The sequence below is a fragment of the Pantherophis guttatus genome, chromosome 15, assembly GCF_059756535.1.
Source record: "Pantherophis guttatus breed Tessera chromosome 15, ASM5975653v1, whole genome shotgun sequence".
Classification (NCBI taxonomy): domain Eukaryota; kingdom Metazoa; phylum Chordata; class Lepidosauria; order Squamata; family Colubridae; genus Pantherophis; species Pantherophis guttatus.
In genome coordinates, this window is record NC_142077.1 from 12,106,025 (window position 1) to 12,131,715 (window position 25,691).

The 25,691-nt window shown below is 43.0% G+C and overlaps 1 protein-coding gene across 5 annotated transcripts; it reads right to left on the bottom strand.

Annotated features, from left to right (window-relative positions):
• Nucleotides 1-18,991: 18,991 nt before the first annotated feature.
• Nucleotides 18,992-24,310, bottom strand: LOC148111903 (vomeronasal type-2 receptor 26-like). 5 transcript variants are annotated; one of them, XM_087879159.1, is made up of 4 exons: nucleotides 21,856-24,305; nucleotides 21,055-21,293; nucleotides 20,142-20,200; nucleotides 18,992-19,882 (listed from the first exon to the last, which is right to left on the bottom strand). In XM_087879159.1, exons 1-4 carry the CDS (start codon nucleotides 21,995-21,997, stop codon nucleotides 19,852-19,854), a joined length of 471 nt encoding a protein of 156 aa, XP_087735285.1. In that variant the 5' UTR covers nucleotides 21,998-24,305; the 3' UTR covers nucleotides 18,992-19,851. The 5 variants fall into 5 exon arrangements, with proteins under 5 accessions (XP_087735285.1, XP_087735282.1, XP_087735283.1 ...); XM_087879156.1 differs by lacking the exon at nucleotides 20,142-20,200 and having other exon boundaries at nucleotides 18,992-19,819; nucleotides 21,856-24,310; XM_087879157.1 differs by lacking the exon at nucleotides 20,142-20,200 and having other exon boundaries at nucleotides 21,780-24,308.
• Between the last annotated feature and the right edge of the window lie 1,381 nt (nucleotides 24,311-25,691).

A 25,691-nucleotide genomic window follows, 5' to 3' on the forward strand; every position in this document is an offset into this window, starting at 1 on the left:
AAAATTTTGAAGAACCAGTGATGTTGGAAACATGGGAAAAAATTTGGGTTCAGAATGTTAAATTTACACAGTCGCAGAATCTGAGGGAAAACTTTTACAAAATGTTTTATAGATGGCATTTAGATCCTAAGAAATTGTCGTGTATGTACCCTAATGTTCAGCCAAAATGTTGGAGGTGTGATTGTACAGATGCTACATATTATCATATTTGGTAGACCTGTAAGAAAGTTAAGGCTTTTTGGATAAAAATTTGGTGGGTCATGCAGAATGTTTTAAAGAAAAAAATTTAATTTTCTCCACAATTGTTTCTATTGGGTATCGCTAAGGGTTTTACAGTGGATGAAACAAAGTTGATTTTGTATATGATTACAGCAGCGAGATTGTTGATAGGCAAATATTGGAAAAATGAAGCTTTGCCCACTGTTGAAGAATGGACTTTGAAGATGGCCAGTTTCGTTGAGATGGCGAAGATTTCAGCATATTTAAAAGATCGCTCACAAGAGACTTATGAATGGGAATGGAAAAAGTGGATAGATTATGTGCAGAACAAATATCAAACTAGAAAGTATCAAATAGCTTTTCATTGATAGTATTATATTATATTAAGATAGAAATATTTGAACTATGTGAAGATGAAAAATGATATGGGGGTTGGGGGGGCTCAAGGTTTTTATATAAAGGGAATAATGATGGGGTATATTCTATGGAAGTCCGGGGGGGAGGGGAGGGTTAGGGGGGTGAAAATGGGGTGAAAATGTAATTGTAAAACTTTTACAATAAACAAACAAACAAACAAACAAATGCCTGGAATGGAAGCCCAGACAGCCGCAGGGGGTCCCTTCTGAAGAGGGAGGCCTTCGGATTGCTTTGATCTCTGGAGTTTTGAGTAGGTCAGGCTGATTCTCCTTCGGTTCTTTGTACTTAGAAAATCATCCAAAGACAAGGGAAGGGGACGGGGCTTTCTTTCCCTTCCTCCCCCTCCCCCCTCCTCTTTCAATCCCCCTTTTTCTTCCCCTCCCCCTCCTCTTTCGATCCCTCTGCAGCCTTACAGTGTCTGCGGGGAGACAGAGAGAAGCTTCCCCCCTGCAGCCCCCGGGGGTCCTTCGGGGGTTCAGAGCCCCAGAGGCCGCCCGCCTGCCCTCCCCCCCAGGCTTCTCCCGCTCCCAGATCCTGGGCCACGCTCACCCCCCCCGGGGTCCTCTGGCCGCTCTCCTTGGAGGGGCCACCGCAGCCTCTGGAGCCAGAGCCCCGACGTGGCCCGGGAGGGAAGAGGCGCCAGGAGCCCCGCCAGCCATCCCCATAGCCTGGTTGGGAAGAAGCCCGTCCAGGCGTTCGCTCGCCCGCTGCTCTCCGACCGGCTCCCTGGCGAGGCTCCCGGCCAGCCCCGAAGAGGCTCCTGTGGGGAAGAGGCGGGGGAGGGGAGGGGAGGGGAGGGGAGGGCCTCAGGCAGACCGCCTGTGGAGGGTGGCCCTGCCCGACCTGGGCGCGAGGGAGCGGGACAGGACGCTTGAGTGACAGCTGTCTGTTGGGGGACGGGGGAGGGGAGAAGGGAGGCGCAGGGGCAGGAGGAGCCTTGGGTGCTGGGGGGGGAGAAGGGGGGCCAGGAGTGTCCGGGGAGGGTGCAGAGAAGCAAAGGCAGCCAAGGGACTTTTCTCCCCTCACTAAAGTTTTCAAAGCAGCTTTAAAATAAAAGCCAAATGGGCGACTTTGAGACAATCACTGGGAGATTGTGAATTCTAGTTCTGCCTTAGGCATGAAAGCCACTTGGGGGAGTTTGGGCCAAGGTCCAGGAGGCTCTGAGTTCTAATCTTTCCATAGGCATGAAATCTTCCTGAGTGTCTTTGGGCCAATCCCCAGGAGACTCTTGAGTTTTAGTCCCGCCTTAGTGCTTTTTGATTGCGGGTGTGAAAGTTGGAAATGTATTCTCAGATTAATGTGGGAGACCAGAATTGGGGATTCCTAGAGTGTGAGATGGCCGAGTGTCCAAAGCTGTGTGGTTTGATGGAGGAAAGTGAAATGGTGGGAAAAGACAAGTTCCATGGTGGGCAAAGCCAGAAGTCTCTCTGCCTTCTGCTTGTGGGAGAACCAGAGGAATTTGTGTGGTCACTGTGAATCTTAGACTGATCTTGGTCTGAGCCATCAGAGCTTTTCTTATCTCCTTAAAATGGAATTTGCAAATTATTCGCAATTAGGAGCCATTCTGAGAACTAAAAATTGATTCCCAATTGATCAGCAATCTGTGTGGTTGGAGAGCAGAACAGCTTCCATGGGTGCCTCTCCCTAGAAACCAGGAAGTGTTCCCCCCCCCCATTTACCCCCTTCTTGGACCTGGATGAATATTATGCAGCATTGAAGGTTTGTGACCTGGTCAGGGATGCGGCTGCCTTTAGACAGGATCCCCTCAACCTCCTCCTGGGGAGAGTCTCCAGCTCCCCTTTCTCTGGGCATCTTCTTCAGCCCTTCATAGACAAGACAAGCTTGGAAGAGGAGCAGAGAAAATGCTTTAGGTAGAAATTGTAGATTGAAAAATGAAAGGCCTGAAAACCGCTATTTTAATTCTATGGTTGATGAAAGAAAAAAAAATACAATGGCAATTTCTTAATACACTTTAATATTTATTTATTATTTTGGTGTGAAGCACATACAAAAAAAAAAAAAAACAATCCAATCCCAAACTGAAATCCCAGACAGCTGTTCTGCTGAACACTCTGCAAAGGAGGTTTTTATGAGGAAATCAACAAAGAATTATATAAGGGAGATGAAGATTTGCCTCCCCCGCTGAGAGCCGGTCAAACATGACATTTCACATCATTCTGGCATTCTCACAGAGATGATCAGGCAACTAGGCTGGTGTTTGGTTCCCACAGCTTCCGCCTGGCCTCTCTTCTTGCTCACTCTCTCTCACACACACTTTTAGCTGTAGGAAGAAGTGCCCAAATTATTTTTTATAAGGTGTCACATTCAATAGCTGTTGCTGAACAGAAAATTTCTCTGAATGACTCTTACAGAATTCTCTTTATTGAGCTGAAAGGGAAGAGAGCTAGAAGAATTCCAGTCATTCAAGAATTTCCCATTTTGAAACATATAGAAATGATTTTCTTTGACTCCTGCATACTATCTAAATGGAAAGAATTAATATCTCCTTTCAAATAAAAGAACCGTTAACAATTATTCCACTATCATAATGGTGTTATAGCTCATGTTTTTACATTTGTTCTGCCCGTAAGATGCTCCTTTGTATTGAGGTCCGGCCTCAGAAGGATAATGTAGCACTTGGGGATGAAGATGCAGCCCAGCAGACCAGCACTGGAGGCCAGGATGGAGAAGACCTGCACAGCCACCATGTATTTCCCTTTGGTGCTCAGGTAGGTGGGCACAAAAGTCACCCAGACACTGCAGAAGACCAGCATGCTGAAGGTGATCAGCTTGGCTTCGTTGAAGGCCCCAGGCAGGTTCCTGGCCAGGAAAGCCACCGTGAAGCAGATGGCAGCCAGGAAGCCCAGGTAGCTGAGGGTGACGTAGAACATGACAACGGCCCCTTCGTTGCATTGCAGGATGATCTCTCCAGGCTGGGAGTGGAGGTCAGAGTCAGGGAAGGGGGCAGAAACTCCCAGCCAGATGGAGCAGATGAGAATTTGGACAGCAGAAGAAGAAAGGATGATGGAGTTGGCCAAGCTCTTCCCCAACCATCTCTTCACTCGGTTTCCTGGTTTTGTGGCCAGGAAGGCCAGCACCACCGTGATGGTTTTGGCCAAGAGAGAAGAAATGGCAACTGAGAAGATGATGCTGAAAACCACTTGTCGGAGAAGGCAGGTGGCTTTCCTTGGTTGACCAATGAAGAGAGAAGGAGACAAGAAACAAAGCAGGAGGGAGACCAGGAGGATGTAGGAGAGGTCCCGGTTGTTGGCTTTGACAATGGGAGTTTCTCTGTATTTCATGAAGATGATTAAAACAAGGCTTGTTGTTAGAAACAAGAATAGGGCAAAAGAGACCAGGATGATGCCCAGATCTTCTTCATAAGACAGGAAAGTTATAACCTTGGGGATACATTGGACTCGGTTCTTATTTGGATATTTATCATCTGGACACTTGGTGCATTTTTCTCTATCTGAGAAAGCCAAAAAGCAATATGTCTTTAATATTCTGTGTTAAGGATATTGGTGTATCCTTAATTACCAGCAGAGTAAATGCACAAGGAAACGTTGCTGAGAGCAATGAATAAGAGATATGCAAACTGGTTTATCAAAAGCTTACTTTATAGTAGAAAAACAGTCTCATAATCTTTAAACAAATTCCAAGTCTTTGCCAGTAAATCAATCCATATCCTAACATTCTGTTTTTTTACATTTCAAGAAATATTTTTTTTGGACAATGCCTTCTTCCAGGAATATTTTCCAAGATGGGTTGCTTAACCATTCCACAGGAAAAAAAAGATAATATAATTTTATAATATCTTTATAGCTAAGGAATATGAAATTGGAGGATTTCTAGTGCATTTTGAATAAACAAAAAAAGAGTTGAGCTTCAATGCATGTTTTAATTTGCACTTTCATTGAAATGCTGCTGATAAATCCATTTCCACCAAGCCTTCCTTTCCTGTGGTGTGACCCACCTTCCTGAGTGGAGAAGGTCCCCTCCGGACAAGGAACGCAGTCATAGCAGCAAACTGGCTCTCCTTCTCGAGCCCTCTTGACAAATCCAGGATGACAACTTTCCACACATTTGGATTGAGGCAGAGACTGAGCAGAAAAAAAGGAATGGCAAAGAAAATGTGTTAGGACTCTCCATCCATGGAAAATGGGAGGCGAAATGGACATTAGACAAGTAGATTCTGGGCTTCACTGAGGTAAATAGTAAATCTCTGACTCCTTCCAAACAGGTGTAAGAGATGTGACCCTGGAAGGTTCTTCCTTTAGTTCCTCCCTTTTGCTTCTGGCATAACACATTGGAATAATAAAGGACTTTTCTCATTAATAAATTTTGGAAGGATGGAATTGAGAAAAGATTTAAGCATTGTGACAAACTTAAAGGTTCCCCCTCATGACTGTATTAAAATGCATTCCTCCACTCTTCATCTATCTATCCATGGTGATGATGATCATATTAATTTTTTAAATACAGTCATTGTCAAAGATTTATTAAATTATTTTATTTAATAAAGATTTATTTAAGTAGAGTAAAACGTTATTAAAAATGAAACTTCTGAGCAATAGGATCTGGAAAGGATTTTTCTGGACTACAAAAAGCCTTGCAAAGCTGCTCCCCTTTGACACTAGTTCAAAACAGTCTCCCCGTTAAGAGACAAAGCAAAAATTCCTCATAAATTATAGCTGATGATGCTAGTTGAGTAATGAAATGCCTGGAAGAAAACAAGCAAGCTCAGAGAATATCAAGGAGTCCTCATGTCAGTCCTGAGCTACCAATATTCTCCTTTTTTAAGACTGAAGGTTTCTGCATAGTTTCTAGAACTGTAGTGAGATTGAGGGGAGATCATGAGGTGTTCCTGAAAAAGGTTAAGTCGCAAACCTTTGGCTGCAACAGAGGGGACATGAGTGTGAGTCCTGGGTCAGATGGGGATATTTCTGAGGCTCATCCAGTTATCCAAAAAAAAAGTCCTTTGAGTTGAAGAACTCCAATTAGGAGACTCCAACTGGCATGGAAAGTCAGACCCACATTTAATAGTAGTTGAATTTGGAGACTCCTTTTCAAGCAGAGGGACTGAAGATAGCTAACACTCAAGATAAACAAGGCCATTCATTTTCAGATGAAGAGCCCTCTTAATTAGCAAAGGCCAAATCTAAGTAGCATTTCCTGTCACAATATGTCTCCTTACTTCTGATATCAGGAAGACCTTTTCTTTGAACTAAAGTTGTGTTTCAGGTTTCTGGGACAAGGGATTCTCTCACTGGTCACTCTCATTTTATGTGACCTGAAAGTCTTGGACCTCCTTCCTAGGGGCAGAAGGCCAATTGCTCCCCCCAAAGACAGATATGGCTACCTTTGACCAGGTCTGGACTACTTACAGTAAACACATCACAGACCATGGAGCTGCCCTTTCAGGGAACCATTTCCCAATGGCCTTTCCCTAAGCAGGACAAGAGGAAGCTTCTCTCCTAATGGGACCCCAAGGAGCTCCATCCAGCCATGATCCAATTTCATCTCATTCAGTCCAAACCTCAATTCAGGGTCTGTTGAACAGAATCCCCTTCTGCTTTGCTATTTCAGGACAAGGAACAAGCGAACCTGAGGCTCTTAACAACACAACCTCCAGCACTTGAGGGTTTCTCATCCCAGGTTGGACATGGCTGAACCAGCTACAAAGAGTCTTCAGTATTACAGCAGCTGAAGAACAGCTTGGTCGATAGTACTGAAGGCTCCCAAGTGGTCTATAGAAAGGAAACTATAAGGTTTCTACTCCCCATGTTCAATTCCCAGTGAAGGTCATGGACCCTGGAAACTGGGCTTAGTCCACATGAAATGGGTCCCAAATCTTTAGAAAAAAGAAGAAAGACCCCAAAATTTCTCCCACCTGGTTGAGCAACTTTAGCTGTGAAAGAGCATCTTGGTAGATAGTAAGTCTCTGTCTTTCCAAAGTCCCCATTTGAACTTCGATGGGATCCCCCTTGGGGAGAATCAACCAGCTCACGATTGCCAGATCTGCTGCTACATCTCCATTTTGATCCAAGTAGAGTTCTCTCTCAGAAATATTGCAATACTCATTTTTCTGCAGGAAAGGATGGAACTAGAAGGGGAACATCCAGGAAGTTTAAAATCTGAAAGCTTTTTTAAAAAATCCCATTTAGCCTTTACACATTTGAATCTTTTTTCTACAGCTGTCTAACATCAAAATATTCTTATTTAGAAAAATAGGTGTTACTACCTTCATAAATAAAACAAAAGTTCAGCAAATTGCTCAACCATATATTGGCAAAATATATATTAACAAAATATAATTGATGCAATTGGTGGGGGGACATTCTAGAGAAGATGATAAATAAAATGAATAATAGGAAAAAAAGATTATTCATAAATGTCTGGAAAACATCAGGTTGATTATGAAAAATGGTTCATTTAGTGACCATTTCAAAGTTACAACGGCACTGAAAAAAGTGCCATGGTAGTTTTTCCCAGGATCATGGCAGCATCCCCAGGGTCTCCAGGTGATCAACATCTGAATTCTTGGCATCCACTTATGATGGTTGCAGAGTTTTAAGGTCACCTGATCTCCTTTTGTGACTTCTGACAAGTCAAAATCAATAGGGAAGCCGGATTCACTTAACAATCATGTTACTGACTTAACAACTGCAGTGATTCACTTAACAAGAAAAGGCAAGAAAGCTCATAAAATAGGGCAAAACTTACTTAATGACCGTCTTGCTTAGCAACAGAAATATTGAGCTCAGTTGTGGTCGTAAATCCCATTCTGCCTCTTCCAATAACTGGAAGAAGTTGGACAGAAGCTCCAGATCTCCTCCATGTTGTTCCAGATGGGGGGTGGGGGGTGGATGGGGCAATGAGCTCCGTCAGAAGGGAGGAGATTCTGGCTGAAGGAGAGGAAAAAGACCCTGAAAAGAGGAGCCATTTCAGAGCTGAGCCCTCAAAGCAGAGAAGTTCAGCCTCCCCTTCACTGAGGAGGCAAAGACTGAGCAGCTGTCAGTCAGAGAAGCTTTGACTGGGACTCCTGCATAGAGGAGGGGTTGGCCTTGATGGTCTCAGGGTGTCCTTTGAAGTTATAAAGGTAAAATTCAACTATGCTAATCACAAACCCATAAAGACAATAATATATTTAAAAATGAATGCATCCTTTTAAAATTAACTGTGTTTAGAACCAAAATCTATCTGTCGTGGGGCCTGGTGCTTAGAAGATGATGTCTCCAGCAATCAGATTGGCCCAACTGTTGACCTTCTGAAGCCCAATGTGGTTGAGAAGGTTCCCCTCCTTCTCCTTTGGGTTCCTTCTCTGAAGGATCTAAGATTGATGGATCCATATTGTTAGAAATAGGAAACCAGCAATAAAGCAAGGAAGGCAATCTGGTACCCAAAAGGAGCAAAAGTTTATCAATGCATCTGCAATTAGCACAGGGCTCCCCCCAAGGCTGTGTGCTCTCCCCACTTCTCTTCTCTCCGTATACCAATGACTGCATCTCTAAGGATCCATCTGTTAAACTACTGAAGTTCGCAGGTGACATAACAGTGATCGGCCTCATTCGAGACAATGATGAATCTGCATACAGACGGGAGGTTGAACAACTAGCCTCATGGTGCGACCGGAACAATCTGGAACTGAAGACACTCAAAACCGTAGAAATGGTGGTAGACTTTAGGAGAAACCCTCCTATACTTCCACGTCTCACAATACTAGACAACACAGTATCCACAGTAGAGATCTTCAAATTTCTAGGTTCTACCATATCGCAAGATCTAAAATGGACACCCAACATCAAAAACGTCATCAAAAAAGCTCAACAAAGAATGTTCTTTCTGCACCAACTCAGAAAGCTCAAACTGCCCAAAGATCTGCTGATCCAGTTCTACAGAGGAATGATTGAATCTGTCATCTGCAGCTCTATAACTGTCTGGTTTGGCTCTGCAACCCAACAAGACAGACACCGACTTCAGAGGATAATTAGAACTGCAGCTTCAATTACAAAACAGTGTGTCAGTTGGTTACAAGTCTTTTGTGCATCTTCACCAAATTCATAGCTTAAAATTTACAGTTTACCTAAATTCTCATATCATTGACCTAGTGTGTGTGTATGTATGTGTATGTGTATGTGTATGTGTATGTGTATGTGTATGTGTATATATATATATGTTTTCTCAGGTTTTCGCGGGTGTTTGTATGTAAGTCTTTGGTTATTTGGGTCTTCTCCCACGTAAAATTGGAAGTGTCTTGGCGACGTTTCGACGAAGTCTCATTCGTCATCTTCAGGCTGGTGTTCTCGGCTTCGTGCTTCCAGGAGCAATGTGAGATCGCAGCTGTCTCTTCCTTTTAACTGCTAGTGGGGGTGTGAGCTGATTGGATGGGGGGTTGGTTGTGCTCTGATTGGCTGGGGGTGTGTTCTGATTGGTTAGGGGCTTGGCTCTGCTCAGCTTAGTCTGAGTTGCAGGGGGATTTGAGCTGGTGAGCTGCGTTGTTGTTGTTTGGCTTCGTGTTTGTGGCCGTGCGAGCTCTTCATGGTGGGTGTCAGTCTGCTTCATGTATGGATTGGAGGGGTTTAAAGTGGCTAATGATGCAGCTGCGGTCTGGCTTCTGGTCCTTGGTCGTGGCTCATTATCAGTGTGGGTTTGAGTCTGCTTTCTGCGTGGATGTGTGGTGGTGACATCCTGTGTGGCTCTCGTGAGTGTGGGTCTGGTGTCATTCGTCGTGTTAGGGACTCGTTTGTCAATAAGGGCGGGTTTCCAAATGGCTGGTAGGCGGGAGGTATCGTCTCGTTTGTTCATGCTGTGTGGGCGTTTTTATATTTCGATGGCTTCTCTGATTATTCTGTTGTTAAAGTGTTAAGTTTTGGCGATAGTTCTGGTCTTTTTAAAGTCAATATCATGTCCTGTGGCTTTAAGGTGTTGGACCAGGGAAGAAGTTGGTTCCTCTTTTCTGACTGAGTTCTTGTGTTCTTCTATGCGTGCACTTATTTGTCTGTTGGTTTGTCCGATGTATGTGGTGGGGCAGGCGGTGCATGGGATTTCATATACTCCTTGATTTTCTAACTCAGTTTTGTCTTTGGGGTTCCTTAGGATGGTGGATATTTTTCGGTTTGTGCAGAATGCTGTCTTGATGTTATGTTTGTGGAGGATTTTGCTTATTCTGTCTGTGGTGCCTTTTATGTATGGGAGGAGGGCTTTGCCGTTTTCTTGTTCTCTGTCTTGGATTTTAGTGGGGGTTTCTTTTTGGATTAGGTTGGTGATCTTATTTCTTTGGAATCCATTGGATGTTAGTACGTTAGTGAGGGTGTGTAGTTCGGTTTTTAGGTGTTGTTCGTCAGCTAAGCGTTTTGTTCTGGAAATGAGTGTCTTGGCTACAGAATTGATCTGGGCAGGGTGGTGGTGTGAGAGTGCGTGCAGATAGCGGTTTGTGTGTGTTTTCTTCTGGTAGATAGTGTGTCCTAGGGAGCCATTGGATTTTCTGTAGACTAAGACATCCAGGAAGGGAAGTTGGTTGTTCGTTTCTGTTTCGATGGTGAACTGTATTTTGGGGTGTAGGCTGTTGAGGTGTGTGAGGAAGTTGTCCAGTTTTTCTTTCCCATGTGGCCAGATTATGAAGGTGTCGTCCACATATCTGAGCCAGAGTTTGGGTTTGTGATCGGATTTTTCTAGAGCTTGGGTTTCAAAGTATTCCATATAGAGGTTAGCAATGACAGGTGAGAGGGGTGATCCCATGGGTGCTCCTTCTGTTTGTTTGTATTTCTGTCCATTATAGATGAAGTATGTGTTGGATAGGCAGCTCACCAGCTCAAATCCCCCTGCAACTCAGACTAAGCTGAGCAGAGCCAAGCCCCTAACCAATCAGAACACACCCCCAGCCAATCAAAGCACAACCAACCCCCCATCCAATCAGCTCACACCCACATAACCAAAGACCTACATACATACATACATACATACATACATACATACATACATACATATATATATTTGTTTTCTCAGGTTTTCGCGGGTGTTTGTATGTAGGTCTTTGGTTATTCGGGTCTTCTCCCACGTAAAATTGGAAGTGTCTTGGCGACGTTTCGACGAAGTCTCATTCGTCATCTTCAGGCTGGTGTTCTCGGCTTCGTGCTTCCAGGAGCAATGGAAGTTAATAGCAGTTAAAAGGAAGAGACAGCTGCGATCTCACATTGCTCCTGGAAGCACGAAGCCGAGAACACCAGCCTGAAGATGACGAATGAGACTTCGTCAAAACGTCGCCAAGACACTTCCAATTTTACGTGGGAAAAGACCCGAATAACCAAAGACCTACATATATATATATATATGTGTGTGTGTGTGTGTGTGTGTGTGTGTGTGTGTGTGTGTGTATAGTTAATATTTCGGGTTTCTTCCCGTGTAATTGTGGATATATCCCTAAAAGGGTAGAAGCGACATTTCGGCAGAATCCCATCTGCCATCATCAGGCTTATGCCAGTAGTCATTTTGCACTAACTGACGTTGGAATTTCAAATCTGGTGCTGGTATTCTGGGATGGCTCCACCTTTTCATTCTGATTGGTTGGGAGTCCCAGTATGTGTTTATTGGCTTGGCTTCGGGTGTATGGTCGGTTTTTCTCCACTAGGTGGCAGGGCTTTATCTTTGTGGCTGGTTTGAATATGATTTGGTTGGGATTTTTTTGTGCAATGTTTGGTCCATGTTCCACGTATGGTGTCAAGATTCGTCTATCTATGAGAGCAGGTTTCCAAATAGTAGGCAGACGTGAAGCGTCATCCCGTTTATTCATGCAATATGGTCTTTTTTCCATTTCTATTGCTTCTCTGATTATCCTGCCATTGAGATGTTCTATTTTTGCAACTGTTTTTGTTTTATTAAAATTAATGTTGTGTCCTGTTGTATTTATATGTTGAACTAATGATGATGTGTGTTCTTGCTGTTGTGTTTTTGTTTTTGTGTTCCTCGATGCGCACACTCATTCTTCTGTTGGTCTGTCCAATGTATGTTGATGGGCAGGAAGCACATGGGATTTCATATATGCCTTGATCTTCTAATTCTATTTTGTCTTTGGGGTTTCTCAGAATGGACGATATCTTTCTATCTGTGCAAAATATGGTTTTGATGTTGTGTTTTTGTAGTACTTTGCTAATTTTATCTGTTGTTCCCCTTATATAGGGCAAGATGGCTTTCCCATTGTTTTGTTCCTCTTGTTGTTTTTTATTCTGTCTTGGTGTTGTATGTTTGATCATATTGATGACTTTATTTCTGCAGAACCCATTTGATGTCAGTACATTAGTTAGTGTATATAATTCAGTTTGTAAATGTGCTTCATCAGCCAGACGTTTAGTTCTTGTGGTTAATGTTTTGGCAACAGAGTTTATTTGTGCTGGATGGTGGTGTGATTTGGCGTTGAGATAGCGGTTCGTATGTGTCTTCTTTTGATAGATGGTATGTCCTAAGGTGCCATCAGATTTTTTATAAATTAATACATCGAGGAAAGGTAACTGGTTTTCTGATTCTATCTCCATGGTGAACTTTATTTTGGGATGGAGGCTGTTCAAATGTACTAAGAAGTTTTCCAATTTATCTCTTCCATGTGGCCAGATCACAAAGGTGTCATCAACGTATCTGAGCCATAATTTTGGTTTGTTAACAGTTTTTTCTAAGGCATTGGATTCGAATTCTTCCATGAAAAGATTAGCGATGACTGGTGATAATGGTGATCCCATTGGTGCACCTTCTACTTGTTTATATCTCTGTCCTCTGTGTATGAAATATGTGTTGGATAAACAATGTTCTGTTAAGTTTGTGATATGTTTTGGTAGTTGATATTTATTTTTAATTGATGACAAGGCTTCTTTGACAGGTATTTGTGTGAATAGTGATACAACATCAAAGCTTACAAGAAGGTCACTTTCTTTTATGTGTTGCTTTTTTATTATTTGTATGAAATGGTATGAGTTCTGTACATATGAAGCAGCAGATTCTGCGTAAGGTTGAAGATGTTTTGCTAAATATCTGGCTAGATTTTGTAAAGGTGAGCCTATGGAACTTACTATGGGTCTGAGAGGTATCCATCTTTGTGTATTTTTGGGAGGCCATACAGTTTTGGGCATTTTGATGATTTTTCTCTGGGGATAATTTTTTGTTGGATTTCTTTACTTATAGTACTTGATTTTATCTTTATCTTCGTGGTTTTTTCTAGATATGTTGTTGGGTCTGTGTTTATGGGTTTATATGTGGCGTCTTGAAGTAAGTCAGACAGTTTCTTTTCATAGTCCACTGTGTTCATTACTACTGTTGCATTGCCTTTATCTGCTGGTAATATCATTATGCTATTATCATTTTTTAAAACTTGCAGTGCTTTTTGTTCTTCTTTTGATAAGTTGCTTTTAGGTGGTTTACTAGTACATAGAATGTTGGTGACGTCATGTCTGACTTTATCAGCATCGTCAGCACTGAGTTTCTTTAGGCTGGTTTCAACTTCGCATATGATGGTTTCTATTGGAATTTTATTGGGTGCCACTGCAAAATTAAAGCCCTTTGCTAAGACATTTGTTTCTGCTGTTGTTAATTTTCTATCGGAAGCATTGTATACTACTTGTTTTAAGTGATGTTGTGTTGTGGTTGGAGGTTTTTTATGTTCTAATTTCTTAAGTTTCTTTGAATGTCTGTAAGTTTTATGAGTGGTTTCTATTTCAGATCTCCAGGTGGCAAGCTGTTTTATTTTGTCCCATAATATGGGGTGAATAATATTGCTTATCTTTAAGTATGAAGCTAATAGATCCTTGTTTACTTGATCTAATAGAAATCTTTTGCTATGGATTTCATTTCTGAGTAATGCCATTTCAGTTCTTTTAAGAATACGTTGGATAGATGTTGTGTGGGTATGGAACTTCAATTTAAAGCAAGATGGTATTATATTTTGGTCACGACATTGACATACTACTGGCATAAGCCTGATGATGGCAGATGGGATTCTGCCGAAACGTCGCTTCTACCCTTTTAGGGATATATCCACAATTACACGGGAAGAAACCCGAAATATTAACTATACACACATACATACCCGTGAAAACTTACATAAACATATATATATATATATATATAAAAAATTTGATTTATATGCCGCCCTTTTCCAGAGATTCAAGGTGGCTAATAATGCGCTAAGTATATATAGGTTATTATCCTCATTAATCATTTATTTGACTATGGCTATTTCTTCCCTCATTATTATTCAAAATATTCTAAGATTTGAGTTAATTTTCATTATAACATTCATTTCATCCTCCTAGATCTACCCAATAATAATACATCTTTATGTTATATTTCACATAATTCTACAATTCTTGTATTGTGAAGATCTCTACCATATTTCATTTCCATATTTTTTTTATCTAACCATTGATAAAATAGGTCCCATATCTTATAGTATTGTTTATCTTCTTGTTCTCTAATTTCAAATATCAATTTACTCATTTCAGCACCTTCCATTATTTTCTTAATAACTTCATCCTGTGTTGGTATTTTCTCATTTTTCCAATTTTTAGCAAATACAATTCTAGCCACTGTTAATACATTCACAATCAGATATCTCAACTCTCTATTATATATTTCAGGTACAATCCCCAATAAAAAAATATCTGGTTTAAAATCTATGTATTTTTTTTTGGTCATTTTTTCCAACCATGTGTGAATTTTAGCCAGTATCTTTTGGCTTCTACACATGTCCACCACATATGGTAATATGAACCTGGTATCTGATGACATTTCCAACATTTTTCAATTTTATTCTTGAACATTCTAGCTATTCTCGTCGGGGGTAGATGCCACCTGTAAAACATCTTCTACAAATTTTCTTTATATGCAGTTGACATTGTCATTTTGTAATTTTGCGACCATAATTTTTGCCATTTCTCTAACTCAATTCCATGTCCAAATTTTTTCCCCCAAGCAATCATTGTTTCTTTAACTTGTTCTTCTTCCAACTTGACCTCTAATAAATATCCATATAATTTTTTAATTACGTTTTCATCACTACCTTTAAATTTTTTATCTAAATTAGTCAAATTATTGTAAAAACCTTCTGTCTCAAAATCTTTATTATATCTAGAATGTATTTGCAAATAGGAAAACCAATTCATCTTTATACCTTGTTCTTCTAATTCTTGCATAGATTTAAGTTCACCCTTTTCATTCAATAATTCACTATATCTAACAATTTGTTCCTTTCTAAATGTTATTGAATATGAGAATGCTTCAGTAGTGTGTAGATAGATATGTGTGTATCTATTTTGTGCGGGAAATTCAAATGTTCAGTGAATTCTGATTGGTTCATGGTTGCCTCTGAAAAGTATATAAAGAGGACTGTTGCCTGTGTTTCTTAGCTGAAGTCTCACCCTGAATTAAAGAGCTGTTATCACTAGCTTGCTTGTGCCTCTTGTTATTCCCGCGCTTCAACAATAACCAGACTGGAATTTTTAAATAATATTGTCTTTTGATCTTCTCCCAGTTTAATAGCATGGCCTCACGTATAAAATGTCTTCTAAAATACCCCTGCGTTTTGTTCCCTTGTACCATAAAAAAGCGTGCCATCCCAACAACAAATCATGTCCTTCTAAAGTCAATAATCTAGTATTTCTTAACATTATCCATTCCTTAATCCACATCAGACTTGTTGCTTGATAGTATAATTCCCAATTAGGCAGGCCAAATCCTCCTCGTATTCTAGCATCTTGCAACAATTTTAGTTTTATCCTCACTTTTTTGCCCTGCCAAATGTATATCAACACTATTTTATTTAAATCTTCAAAATACTCTTTCCCCAACTTAATTGGGATTGTCTGGAACAAATATAGGATCCTGGGTAATATATTCATCTTAATCGTTGATATTCTCCCTATTAGTGATAGTTGTAAATTTTCCCACTTTGCCAAGTCTGACACTATCCGTTGTTTGAGTTTATTATAGTTGTTCTCTTTGAGTGTACTACATCTTGCTGTCAGGTATATCCCCAAGTACTTAACTTTATTTGTGACCTGCATCTTCAATACTTCCGCCAGTTCTTCTTTTTGTTTTATTGACATATTTTTGCCAAAATCTTCGTTTTGTCTTTATTTACTTTCAAACCTGCTACTTTTCCATATTCTCCTATCTCATCTATTTTGCAATTGAAGATGGTTTGTTTAAAAAAAAAAAAATTAAAAAAAAAAATTAAAATTGCAGAAAAAACAATGGCTACCAACTTGCCTTCCATGGAGGACCTGTATACTGCAGGAGTCAAAAAGAGTTCTGTGAAAATATCTACAGACCCCTCACATCCTGGACATAAATTGTTTCAACTTCTACCCTCAAAATGAGGCTATAGAGCACTGCACACCAGAACAACTAGACACAAGGTCAGGTTTTTCCCAAACGCCATCACTCTGCTAAACAACTAATTCCCTCAACACTGTCAAACTATTTACTAAGTCTGCACTACTATTAATCTTCTCATCGTTCCCACCACCCATCTCCTCCCACTTATGACTGTATGACTGTAACTTTGTTGCTGGTATCCTTATGATTTATATTGATATTGATTGTTTCCTGATTGCTTATTTGTACCCTATAGAATAGGTTTATTGGCCATGTGTGATTGGACACACAAGGAATTTTTCTTGGTGCATAGGCTCTCAGTATACATAAAAAGAAAAGATACGTTCACCAAGAATCATTAGGTAGAACACTTGGTTATAATTATAGTCATTAAGTGTTGTACCTTATGATTCTTGATGAACGTATCTTTTCTTTTATGTACACTGAGAGCAGGGGTGAAATGCTCCCGGTTCGGACCGGCTCGGGTGAGTAGGTAGCGATGGCGGCGGGCAGTTCGGAGAACCAGTAGCAAAAATATCGGCCTCTGCCCCCCGTGCCCAGCTGAGCCGCGCGATCATCAGAGCCTGAGCTAAGCTCTGAGGATCCAAGCTCTGATGATCCCAGCTGAGTTGCCTGCTAATCAGGCAACTCAGCTTGGATTGTCAGATCCATTTAAAAGAAAAAAAGCTTCTCCCCCCACCCAGCCTCCAGCTTGCTTACCTTAGCTGCTGATCGCAACGCCTGCCTGCCTTGCTTTGCTTGCTGTAATATCTGCAATCCATTGCATCAGCAAGCAACTGAATCTCCCTGCCTGCAATCAAGCTTATCGGTGAGCAGCTCTATGTGCAACTTTAAGACTTGTGGACTTCAACTCCCAGCAAAGCTGGCTGAGGAATTCTGGGAGTTGAAGTCCACAAGTCTTAAAGTTGCCAAGGTTGGAGACCCCTGTTCTATTGGGTAAGTTTTTAAAGCTCCCCTTTGGGAGCTTTAAAAGAAATAGTTAATTGGGTTTTTTTTTAGTTGTTCTGTCAGCGTTCCAAATTAGGCTTTCTTCCAGCGCTGACATAACAAGTTGAAGCAGAAAGAGCGGAAGCTTGATTTATTGCTGAGATGAACTTTTACCTAGTTTTGTTTATACAGATAGGGTTTCCTGGGAGACGAGGGTGGGGGCTGCATTCCTGTGAAAAGAACGTGCCGGGATGTAGAGATGGATCTGTATGATGGCCAATGGGACGTGGGGGCTGGAGAGCGGAAGAGGAGGGGGTTGGAAGGAGGGGCCAGTTTGGCTGCAAATTTGAGTCAGAAATGTCGGATTCTGCTATGCTTAAAAATAAAATGTTTCATTAGACAGCTTGCGCTTGAGAATGAAGTTTATTCAAGATAGCACCGAAACCTGACATGTTCTTTCTTTGGACCTAGCCATTTAAAGTTTAGGAAGTTTTAAATTTAGCTGCTTTTATATAAAAATAAAAATAAATTAAAATAAAATAATATTTGTGCAGCTTTCTGAGATTTAGTGTGTTTCTGTAGTGTTTCACTCTAACTACACAAACACACAAAATCTCACAAAGCTGTATGTGGAATTTTGTGTGTGTAAAGTGTGAAAGTTGTTTTTTGGGGCTTTTTGTGGCTGTGTGAGGTTCCTGCTTGTTGCAGGGGCCATTTTGGGTCTAGCACAGCTGCTTTAACATTGTGGGTGAGCCAGTTGTGTTGTGTTGTGTTGTGTGTGTGCAAAGTGTGAAAGTTGTTTTTTTTGGGCTTTTTGTGGCTATGTGAGGTTCCTGCTTGTTGCAGGGGCCATTTTGGGTCTAGCACAGCTGCTTTAACATTGTGGGTGAGCCAGTTGTGTTGTGTTGTGTTGTGTGTGTGTAAAGTGTGAAAGTTGTTTTTTGGGGCTTTTTGTGGCTATGTGAGGTTCCTGCTTGTTGCAGGGGCCATTTTGGGTCTAGCACAGCTGCTTTAACATTGTGGGTGAGCCAGTTGTGTTGTGTTGTGTTGTGTTGTGTGTGTGCAAAGTGTGAAAGTTGTTTTTTTGGGCTTTTTGTGGCTATGTGAGGTTCCTGCTTGTTGCAGGGGCCATTTTGGGTCTAGCACAGCTGCTTTAACATTGTGGGTGAGCCAGTTGTGTTGTGTTGTGTTGTGTGTGTGTAAAGTGTGAAAGTTGTTTTTTGGGGCTTTTTGTGGCTATGTAAGGTTCCTGCTTGTTGCAGGGGCCATTTTGGGTCTAGCACAGCTGCTTTAACATTGTGGGTGAGCAGGTTGTGTTGTGTTGTGTTGTGTGTGTGCAAAGTGTGAAAGTTGTTTTTTTGGGCTTTTTGTGGCTATGTGAGGTTCCTGCTTGTTGCAGGGCCATTTTGGGTCTAGCACAGCTGCTTTTACATTGTGGGCGAGCCAGTTGTGTTGTGTTGTGTTGTGTTGTGTTTTGAAGGTTAAAAAAGGGCAAAGAAGTGACATTGACTTGGCCACGCCCACCCAGTCACCTTACCACCAAGCCCCGCCCACTAATTAAGCCACGGCCAAAGAACCGGTATCAAAAAAGTTTAGATTTCACCCCTGACTGAGAGCATATACACCAAGACAAATTCCTTGTGTGTCCAATCACACTTGGCCAACAAAAATTCTATTCTATTCAAATCCACCAGGTGGACCCGGATGAAAGCATGCAAGAGGTTTTATGCTCTTCCTCCCGTCACTCAAAACTGTCCTGCTTCCCCATTGGCTGGAGACTAGCAAGCTCTCGACCTATCCGGAGCTCCTGTTCAACAATATGGCCTTATTTTCCCCAGCAACCCACTGTCTCCATGGCCTGGTGTGATTCTGCATCACTAACTTTCCATTGTTCTTTTGCATAAATTGTTTATTTTTGAAATGTTTCTGTTAAGATATTGCTCAGAAAGCCCCCCCCCTTTTCTTTCTAGACTTTTCTGAACCACTTTGTTCACTCTAAGAACAATACCATTTTAACTAGTTTTTCAAAAAGTTCATTAACTTTCTAGTTCTTTATTTTATTTATTTATTACGCAGAAGCAAAAGCTGTAATGAAACATTATTTTAGAAGCAATACTTCATATCTGACAATATCAGAAGCCCATACCTGCCACGGCTGCCTTGGAGCCCCCAACCTCCCTTCGCCCTCCTTCCTTCCCCTTCTCCATCTGGAGGAATAAGCGGCATTCAAGGCCTGGACCAGAGTCTGAATCATACTGTACACAAGGGGATAATTTGTGAACCTTCTTCTGTTTTTTTCCTCCTGGGTCTCCAGTGGGGCTTTCTGGGTGCATCTTCTGCGGCCTTTGACAGAAAAGACATTCTTTGAAAGAGAACAGCGGAAATAAAGATCTTGAAACTTTTCTTCCACAAAGAAAAGGGGTTCAAAGGCAGAATCCATTGGCCTTTCTTTTGCCAGATAACCAAAGTTCCAAATACTATGGATGTATTTGTAAAGTCTGTGCTTTATCAAAATTAATCTTCCCAAAGCTGTACAGATCCAGACTTTCCCTTCAGTGGATCCTGGCAAACGCATAAGTGTTAAATGGAAAGGCAGAATTCTCCCCAAAATGGTAACATTTTCTATGAAGTGAACAAAGACGTTGACTTGTCTCCACTTAGAGAGGGAATCCCTGAGGGAAGCTGTGTATCCAGTTGTTGAGAACAGTTGTGATATAACCACACAAATTCCATTCCTGACAAGCATAGGAATAAAAATCCTCATGAAATTCTCTCCCTTCTCTGTGTCTGAAGCAAAGAGGCCAATCAGGGTCCATCTGAAATGGAGGAGCAGTTCGACAATTGCTGGGTACTGGAATCCTTCTTTGGGGAGCATCTGGTGGAAAAAGGGGAATTTCCTTTTATCACTCAGAGCCTCTGAAACAAGGTTATTACTGATCTGAAAAAGCAATGAAGAAAGCTGTGTTACATTGAGGGTCAGATAAAGTCCAAAACTTTATTTTTTAATAAATTCAACTTGGTATTGATGAACAAATTAAATAGATTATTGTTGATTAGCAATTATGCCATATCAATAAACAGAATATTAAGCACTGTTAACGACACTGTATATAAAAACGGAGCCCAAGAAACAAATTAAAAAAGAATAAGAATAAAAAACATATTTCTTTATCACAACTTATTGCAATCAGACCCACATGTCTATGGAGATTCTCAGTCGTCCAGGTTCTTCAGCTCTGGATGAGAAGCAAAAGGTCTTCAAAGAAAAACCAGAAAGTCCAGTTGCCTCTTGAAAAAAGCACCTTTGGGACAATCAGATCCAGATGTGCAGGTGTCAAGTGAGAGTTTCCTTCCAATAAAGGGCCCTATTATAACTTTAATTCTGACTGAACAGCAAAAGTGTTGCTTTAACACAAGTTTCCCAATAGGTTGTTTGTCTAATGTGCAGTCCAAGACTCTCATCTCTCTCTTTCTTATGCAGTTGACATTCAATATTCCAGATTCTTGGTGAAGCAATATTTGTTTGTTTATTTATATACCACCTTGATTATTTTTGGGCTTTTCTCTAGTTACACAAGAGATAGGGAGACCACAGCTCCTAATATAATTTGTCAGATGCATAATCCAAGAGGGCTTTATTTGAAATTCTGCATCTTCTAACCCAGAGAACTTGGGGACTCTGTCAGGTTCCAGAGGTTTAATTGTACACTAAGAAATTCATTATTGAACGTATTACTGAAATAAATGAACTTTTGCATGATATTCTAATTTTTCGAGTTTCACCTGTATATAGGTGCTACTATTGCCAGCTTGAATACAACTGCATATGTCAGGCGTTATGTCTATGTGAAAATCAACATGCCAATAGTTTATCCACAAATAGGATATTTTTTGAATAGCTGAATAGCTGGGAGAAAATCCTCTTCAATGACCTTATTGCTTTTCAGGCCTTGTATGAGAAATTTGAACAAGAACATAAGAGAAAAAAACATAACTGACATGTTTGCTAATATGAAGAAAAGCAACTCTTTAATTCCATGGAGAAGATATGGTTAGATCTATTGCTCATCCACCATTCACTTTTCCAGATAGAGAAAAACACACACAAACCTGTGGGACTTTGTAAGGTGCTGCTAATGTTGATGCCTGGATGGAGATGTCCCTGTCAGCTGCATCAAGAAGAGCCAGGAGGTTCTCCTTCCTTCCACAGCCGTAGTTGGGGACATTGGCTTCTCCAGTGGAGAGCATGTCCAGCAAGGCATCTGAAGTGTGTAAAGTATTCAAATAGTTGTCATGGATGTTGTAGCCCAGTGTGAGATTGTGCAGGAGCTGGGAGTTCTTGGTGACCCCTTGAATGTTGAAAATGAATAGTAGGGTGTATATAAAACTAGAAGAAAACGTACTGTAGAAAAATGTTCAAGTTATTATCAACAGTAACAACAAACTTTTTAAAAGAATTTATTCCTTTTTGCCTCCATAAACCTACTGAGTCTTAAGCCAATATTGATCCAAAACCAATAATCAGTTATAGAAACATGGGAATGGGCTGGGCAGAGGCAACTACAACTGTTTCAGTCCCTCCTTTAAACAAAATGAATTCAACTGATGAACTCAGGAGTGAACGGGGAGAGGAAAATAATCTGCATTGCCTTCAGGTTTTTTAACCCCATCTTTGGATTTGAGTCTTTTCTACAAAATAAAAAAGAGGCAAATTATAGAAATCAAAATCATTCAGGAAATTAGACAAGTCCTATAATATAAAAGTAAGTGAAATAAGACAAAAAAAAAGGAGAGTGTTAGGAGGGGATGCAGCTCCATCACCCTGAATGACTTACGCATGAGAAAGTATAGAAGGAGCACTGTGGAAAGGCAACATTATAGGTGATAATTGTGTTTCAGTTAAAACTATACCAACGAGATGGTCTCCTGGTCTGTAAAAGCTCAATGGTGTATTTTCATCCTGGTGGTCCAAACTCAGCAGGCATTTCCTTCCAAGCTTCCCAGAGACTGGATGGGACACCAGCAGCATCAGAAGCAGAAGCAGGAGGTCCATAATTCATGGAGCTTTATTAATCTTCTTCCTGTTTCTAACACCCACAGCAGGAACAGTTGGAACAATTCAAAACACTCTCAGAAGATTGAAATGCCAGCGACTTTCCTGATATAAACAGAGAAACACTCAGCTTCACCTGGAAAGGAGAGAAACGTACAATCAAGAGCACAGATCCTGCCTGTCCCAAAACTTGTTCCCACAGAGCTTGACAAATTTATGCTTTTCTGATACAAGATTCTTTGCTTATGGCTTCAATCTGCTCTCTCTATCACAGGTATGGATATCTCCAAGGCCCAGATAATCATTATTAATTACAGGGAGAAGCAACTTCTCCTCTTGGGATCCTGAACTTCTTCTGGGCTCCATGTGCAGAGGAGAGGATGGAGAAAAGCTTGTTTGTGAAAAGCCACAACTACACTCCTGGGGTCAATTCCTGTCGTGGTTGTGGTCCTTCCAGTCAGGACGTGTCAGGAAAGGGATGCTGGAGAAAGATAGTCCAATAACAAGGGAATTGACCTCTGCTGTCCTTCAACCGGGTCTCTTGTCTCCAGGGACTTGCAGGGGAAGGTCACCCAGAAGTATGGAGTTTGGTGCCACTCTAGATTGGTGACCCTTAACTCTCGTGCTGCCTTTCTTCTAAGGCCGAGGAAGCAATCAGTCCCCTTGAATTCTGCCTAAGGTGAAGAGTGGGGCCTGTTTGGGATTTTCTTTCATGTCAGAACTTCATAAATTGGAGCTGATTTTAAAAAGGGGGACCCCTCTGACTTTCCAATCTCTGAGGCTGTGGGGTGAAGTCCCCTTCCCTAAAAAGCCTCCGAGTGCTTTGAAGCTGCTCTTGGGGCACCTGAGTCCCTGGTTCATTGGGATCCATTGTTGATGGATTGTGTCTCTTCTCTGGATGAGGAAGGCAGAGATGTCCCCCTTTGCCCAGGAGGGAGAATTGGGGAGGGGGCTAATCTGAAGGGAGAGGAGGGTTCCCATCCCAGGTTCTCCTCTCAGGGCCTGGCTAGGAGGTCCTGGGGGGCTCTGGGTGGAAGGCCAGGCGGAGGCCTGGGAAGGGGCTCCTCTCCTCCCGGAGGGTCTCTGCTGGGTCTCCCTGGAGCCTGGAGGGGCCCAGAGGGGAGGGAGCCAGAGAGAGACGGGGGCCCAGGAGAGGCCCAGGGGAGGGGGGCAGGGGCGGCTGGGGCCGCTTTCCTCTCAGGGAGGCCGGGGGGACCTTTCCCCACACTGGGCGGAGGAGAGTCTGGGCTGAAGAGGAGCCTCGCAGGAGGAAGAGCCTCTCCGGCTTCTCTCCCATGGTCTCCATCCAGGCTCCCACCTTCCTCCCCCCCTGGATCCAGAGGCTTCGGGGCCCCCAAAGAGCTTCCTGGGCCGATCGGCCAGCAGGTCCCCCCTGAGGAGAGAAGCCAGGATGGAGGCTCTGAGGGGGGAAGGGAGGCCTGGCCCTTCCTCCCCCCTCGGCTCCCCCGGCTCTGCCTCGGCCTCTGCCCAGCAACGGAACCAGAAGGAAGAAGGTGGAGGCTTTAGATCCTCTGCTGATGGAGGAGGAAAAGAAAAAGTTTATATATATATATATATGTTAAAAAAGAGGGAAAAATCCTTCATTCCCTGGTTGCCCCCCAGTGTCCCATATCCCCCTCCTGCCCCCGTGAAGTCAGGGAAAAGGGGATGGGGGGGTTGGGCCTCCCCCCCTTGGGGGCCCTTCAGTGGAGGTCATCTGTCCGAGTGTCCAGTGCAGGGCCTCCCAGGGCAGGTGGCTCAACCTCAGCAAAGGCCTCTGGACTTCAACTCCCAGAATCCCCTGTCCAGCACTCAGGGTCCTCTTTCCACGCTTTAGCTGTCCCTTACACTGCCTGTAGGGGGCAGCCTACAGTCCGGCCTTTCAGCCCCAGCTGGCCCCCACAGGCAGCGAGCAGGACAGCTAAAGCAGGCAAAGACCCTCCATTTCGTGGCCTCTTTTTTCCTGAGCCGATTCTCCCTCCCTCCATTTTGAGGGGAGAAAAAGGCTGAGGGGAGATTTTCTCTCCTCTCCAGCCAGGAGTCGGGAAGGTTCCCCAAAGGGGGGGAGGGAGGTTGGAGGGGGGGAGACCAGCAGCCCCTCCTGGTTCTTTCAGGGGAGCCCCAGAGGATCCAGGGCCGGAGGGGCCCCCAGAGGTCATCCAGCCGGACCCCGGCCCAAGCAGGAGCCCCTCCGCCCTCCTGGAGGTTTCCCTCTGGGGCCTCCAAGCTGCCTGTGGGCCCTGGCTGTATTTCAGAGGCCGAGGCCTTTCACGAGGAGAGTCTCTGCTCCCCATGGAAGCCCTCAGAGGAGAGAAAGTTTAGGCCTGGATGGCCTTGAACTAGGCTGCCTCCCTCCCTCCCTCCCTCCGGACCTCAGTTTAGTTAGTGCAGAAGATCCTCTCCTCCCATAAGGCCCTGCCTGTTCCTGCCCCCTTTGACTCCAAGCCCCATATTATCCCCAGGGCTCTCCTCCCCTTCCAACCACAGGCCGTCCCTCCCCTCCCCTCCTCTCTTGACTTCAGCCCTAAGAATAGGAAACGTCTGGAAGTCTCTCCCTGATCCTCTCCCTTTTCACCCTCCACTGCCTCCCCTGGACCCCCCCCCCACTTCTCCAGAGGTCCCTAAGGTCCCCCAGCCCCCCTCCCCCTCCCCTTCACCTTCCCTCCCCCTCCCCTTCCTCCTCCCCCTCCCCTTCCTCCTCCCCCTTCCTCTCCCCCTCCCTCCCCTCCTGCTCCCCCTGCCCCTCCCCTTCCTCATCCCCCTCCCTTCCCCTTCCCCCTCCCCCTCCGACCATCCCCCCTTTTCTTCTATGTACCCTGAGAGCTTCTGCACCAAAGACAAATTCCTTTGTCTCCAATCACACTTGGCCAATAAAGAATCCTATTCTGTTCCTATTCCTATTTCTTATTCTATTCTATCCTATCCTATTTGTACTCATTTCATGTGTTTATGGCTACGTTTTGCTATTTATTTCCATTTATTTTGGCCATTTTATAATGTCCATGTCTATGTTTATACTGATACTTGTTTCCTTGTACTTGCTGACAAATTAAATAAATAAATAAAATAATAAATAAATAAAATAATAAATAAATAAGCGAAGGGGGGTTGGTGGGATGTGTGAACTGGATCAGAGTTTGGCATTCAGGGAAAAGAGGTGGGATTGTGGCAGAGGAACAGAGAGGCGTCTTTAGGGATGGGGGGGGTTGGGGGTTTCAGTGATTTCCCACAATTTCTGGACAAACCTTGATAAGAGACTTGCAGAGCTTTGTGGTTGTGTGTTCAGAGGATGGAATTGGTGACTTTGTATCAGCCGGATCTCCAGCCTGGGATTCTCCTTGGATGCATGCTTGTTATCAGCTGCCATAGTAACGGGGGGGGGGCACAGCATTTGGGTTGGGGGGCTGAGCTGGTGAGATGGAGACCCATCTGAACTAAAAGGGAGGTTTGCTCTCATGAATGACTGCGCTGCTGAGTGGAGTTGTTTACACCCAGTCAAGGCCAACCGTCCTAGAACTCCAGGTGGACGAAAACACATGAAGATGTGCCCCACACGACACTCTGTGGGACAGAGATTGGACATTCAGCCTGGGTCCCTGGTGGGGGTGGGGAGGGATTTGGGAAAACTTTCAACCTGTAACTTTCATGCCTTTCGAATCAGATCTTGCCTTGCTTTTGCCGCTACCATCTCAAA

Coding starts and splice junctions, on each gene's coding strand:
- LOC148111903 (XM_087879155.1), bottom strand. CDS start 21,997: ATGGACCTCCTGCTTCTGCTTCTGATGCTGCTGGTGTCCCATCCAGTC. Junction 21,294..21,855: donor ACCAGGAGACCATCTCGTTG/GTATAGTTTTAA, acceptor TCAACATTCAAG/GGGTCACCAAGAACTCCCAG. Junction 19,883..21,054: donor CACCTTACAAAGTCCCACAG/GTTTGTGTGTGT, acceptor TTGCTTTTTCAG/ATCAGTAATAACCTTGTTTC.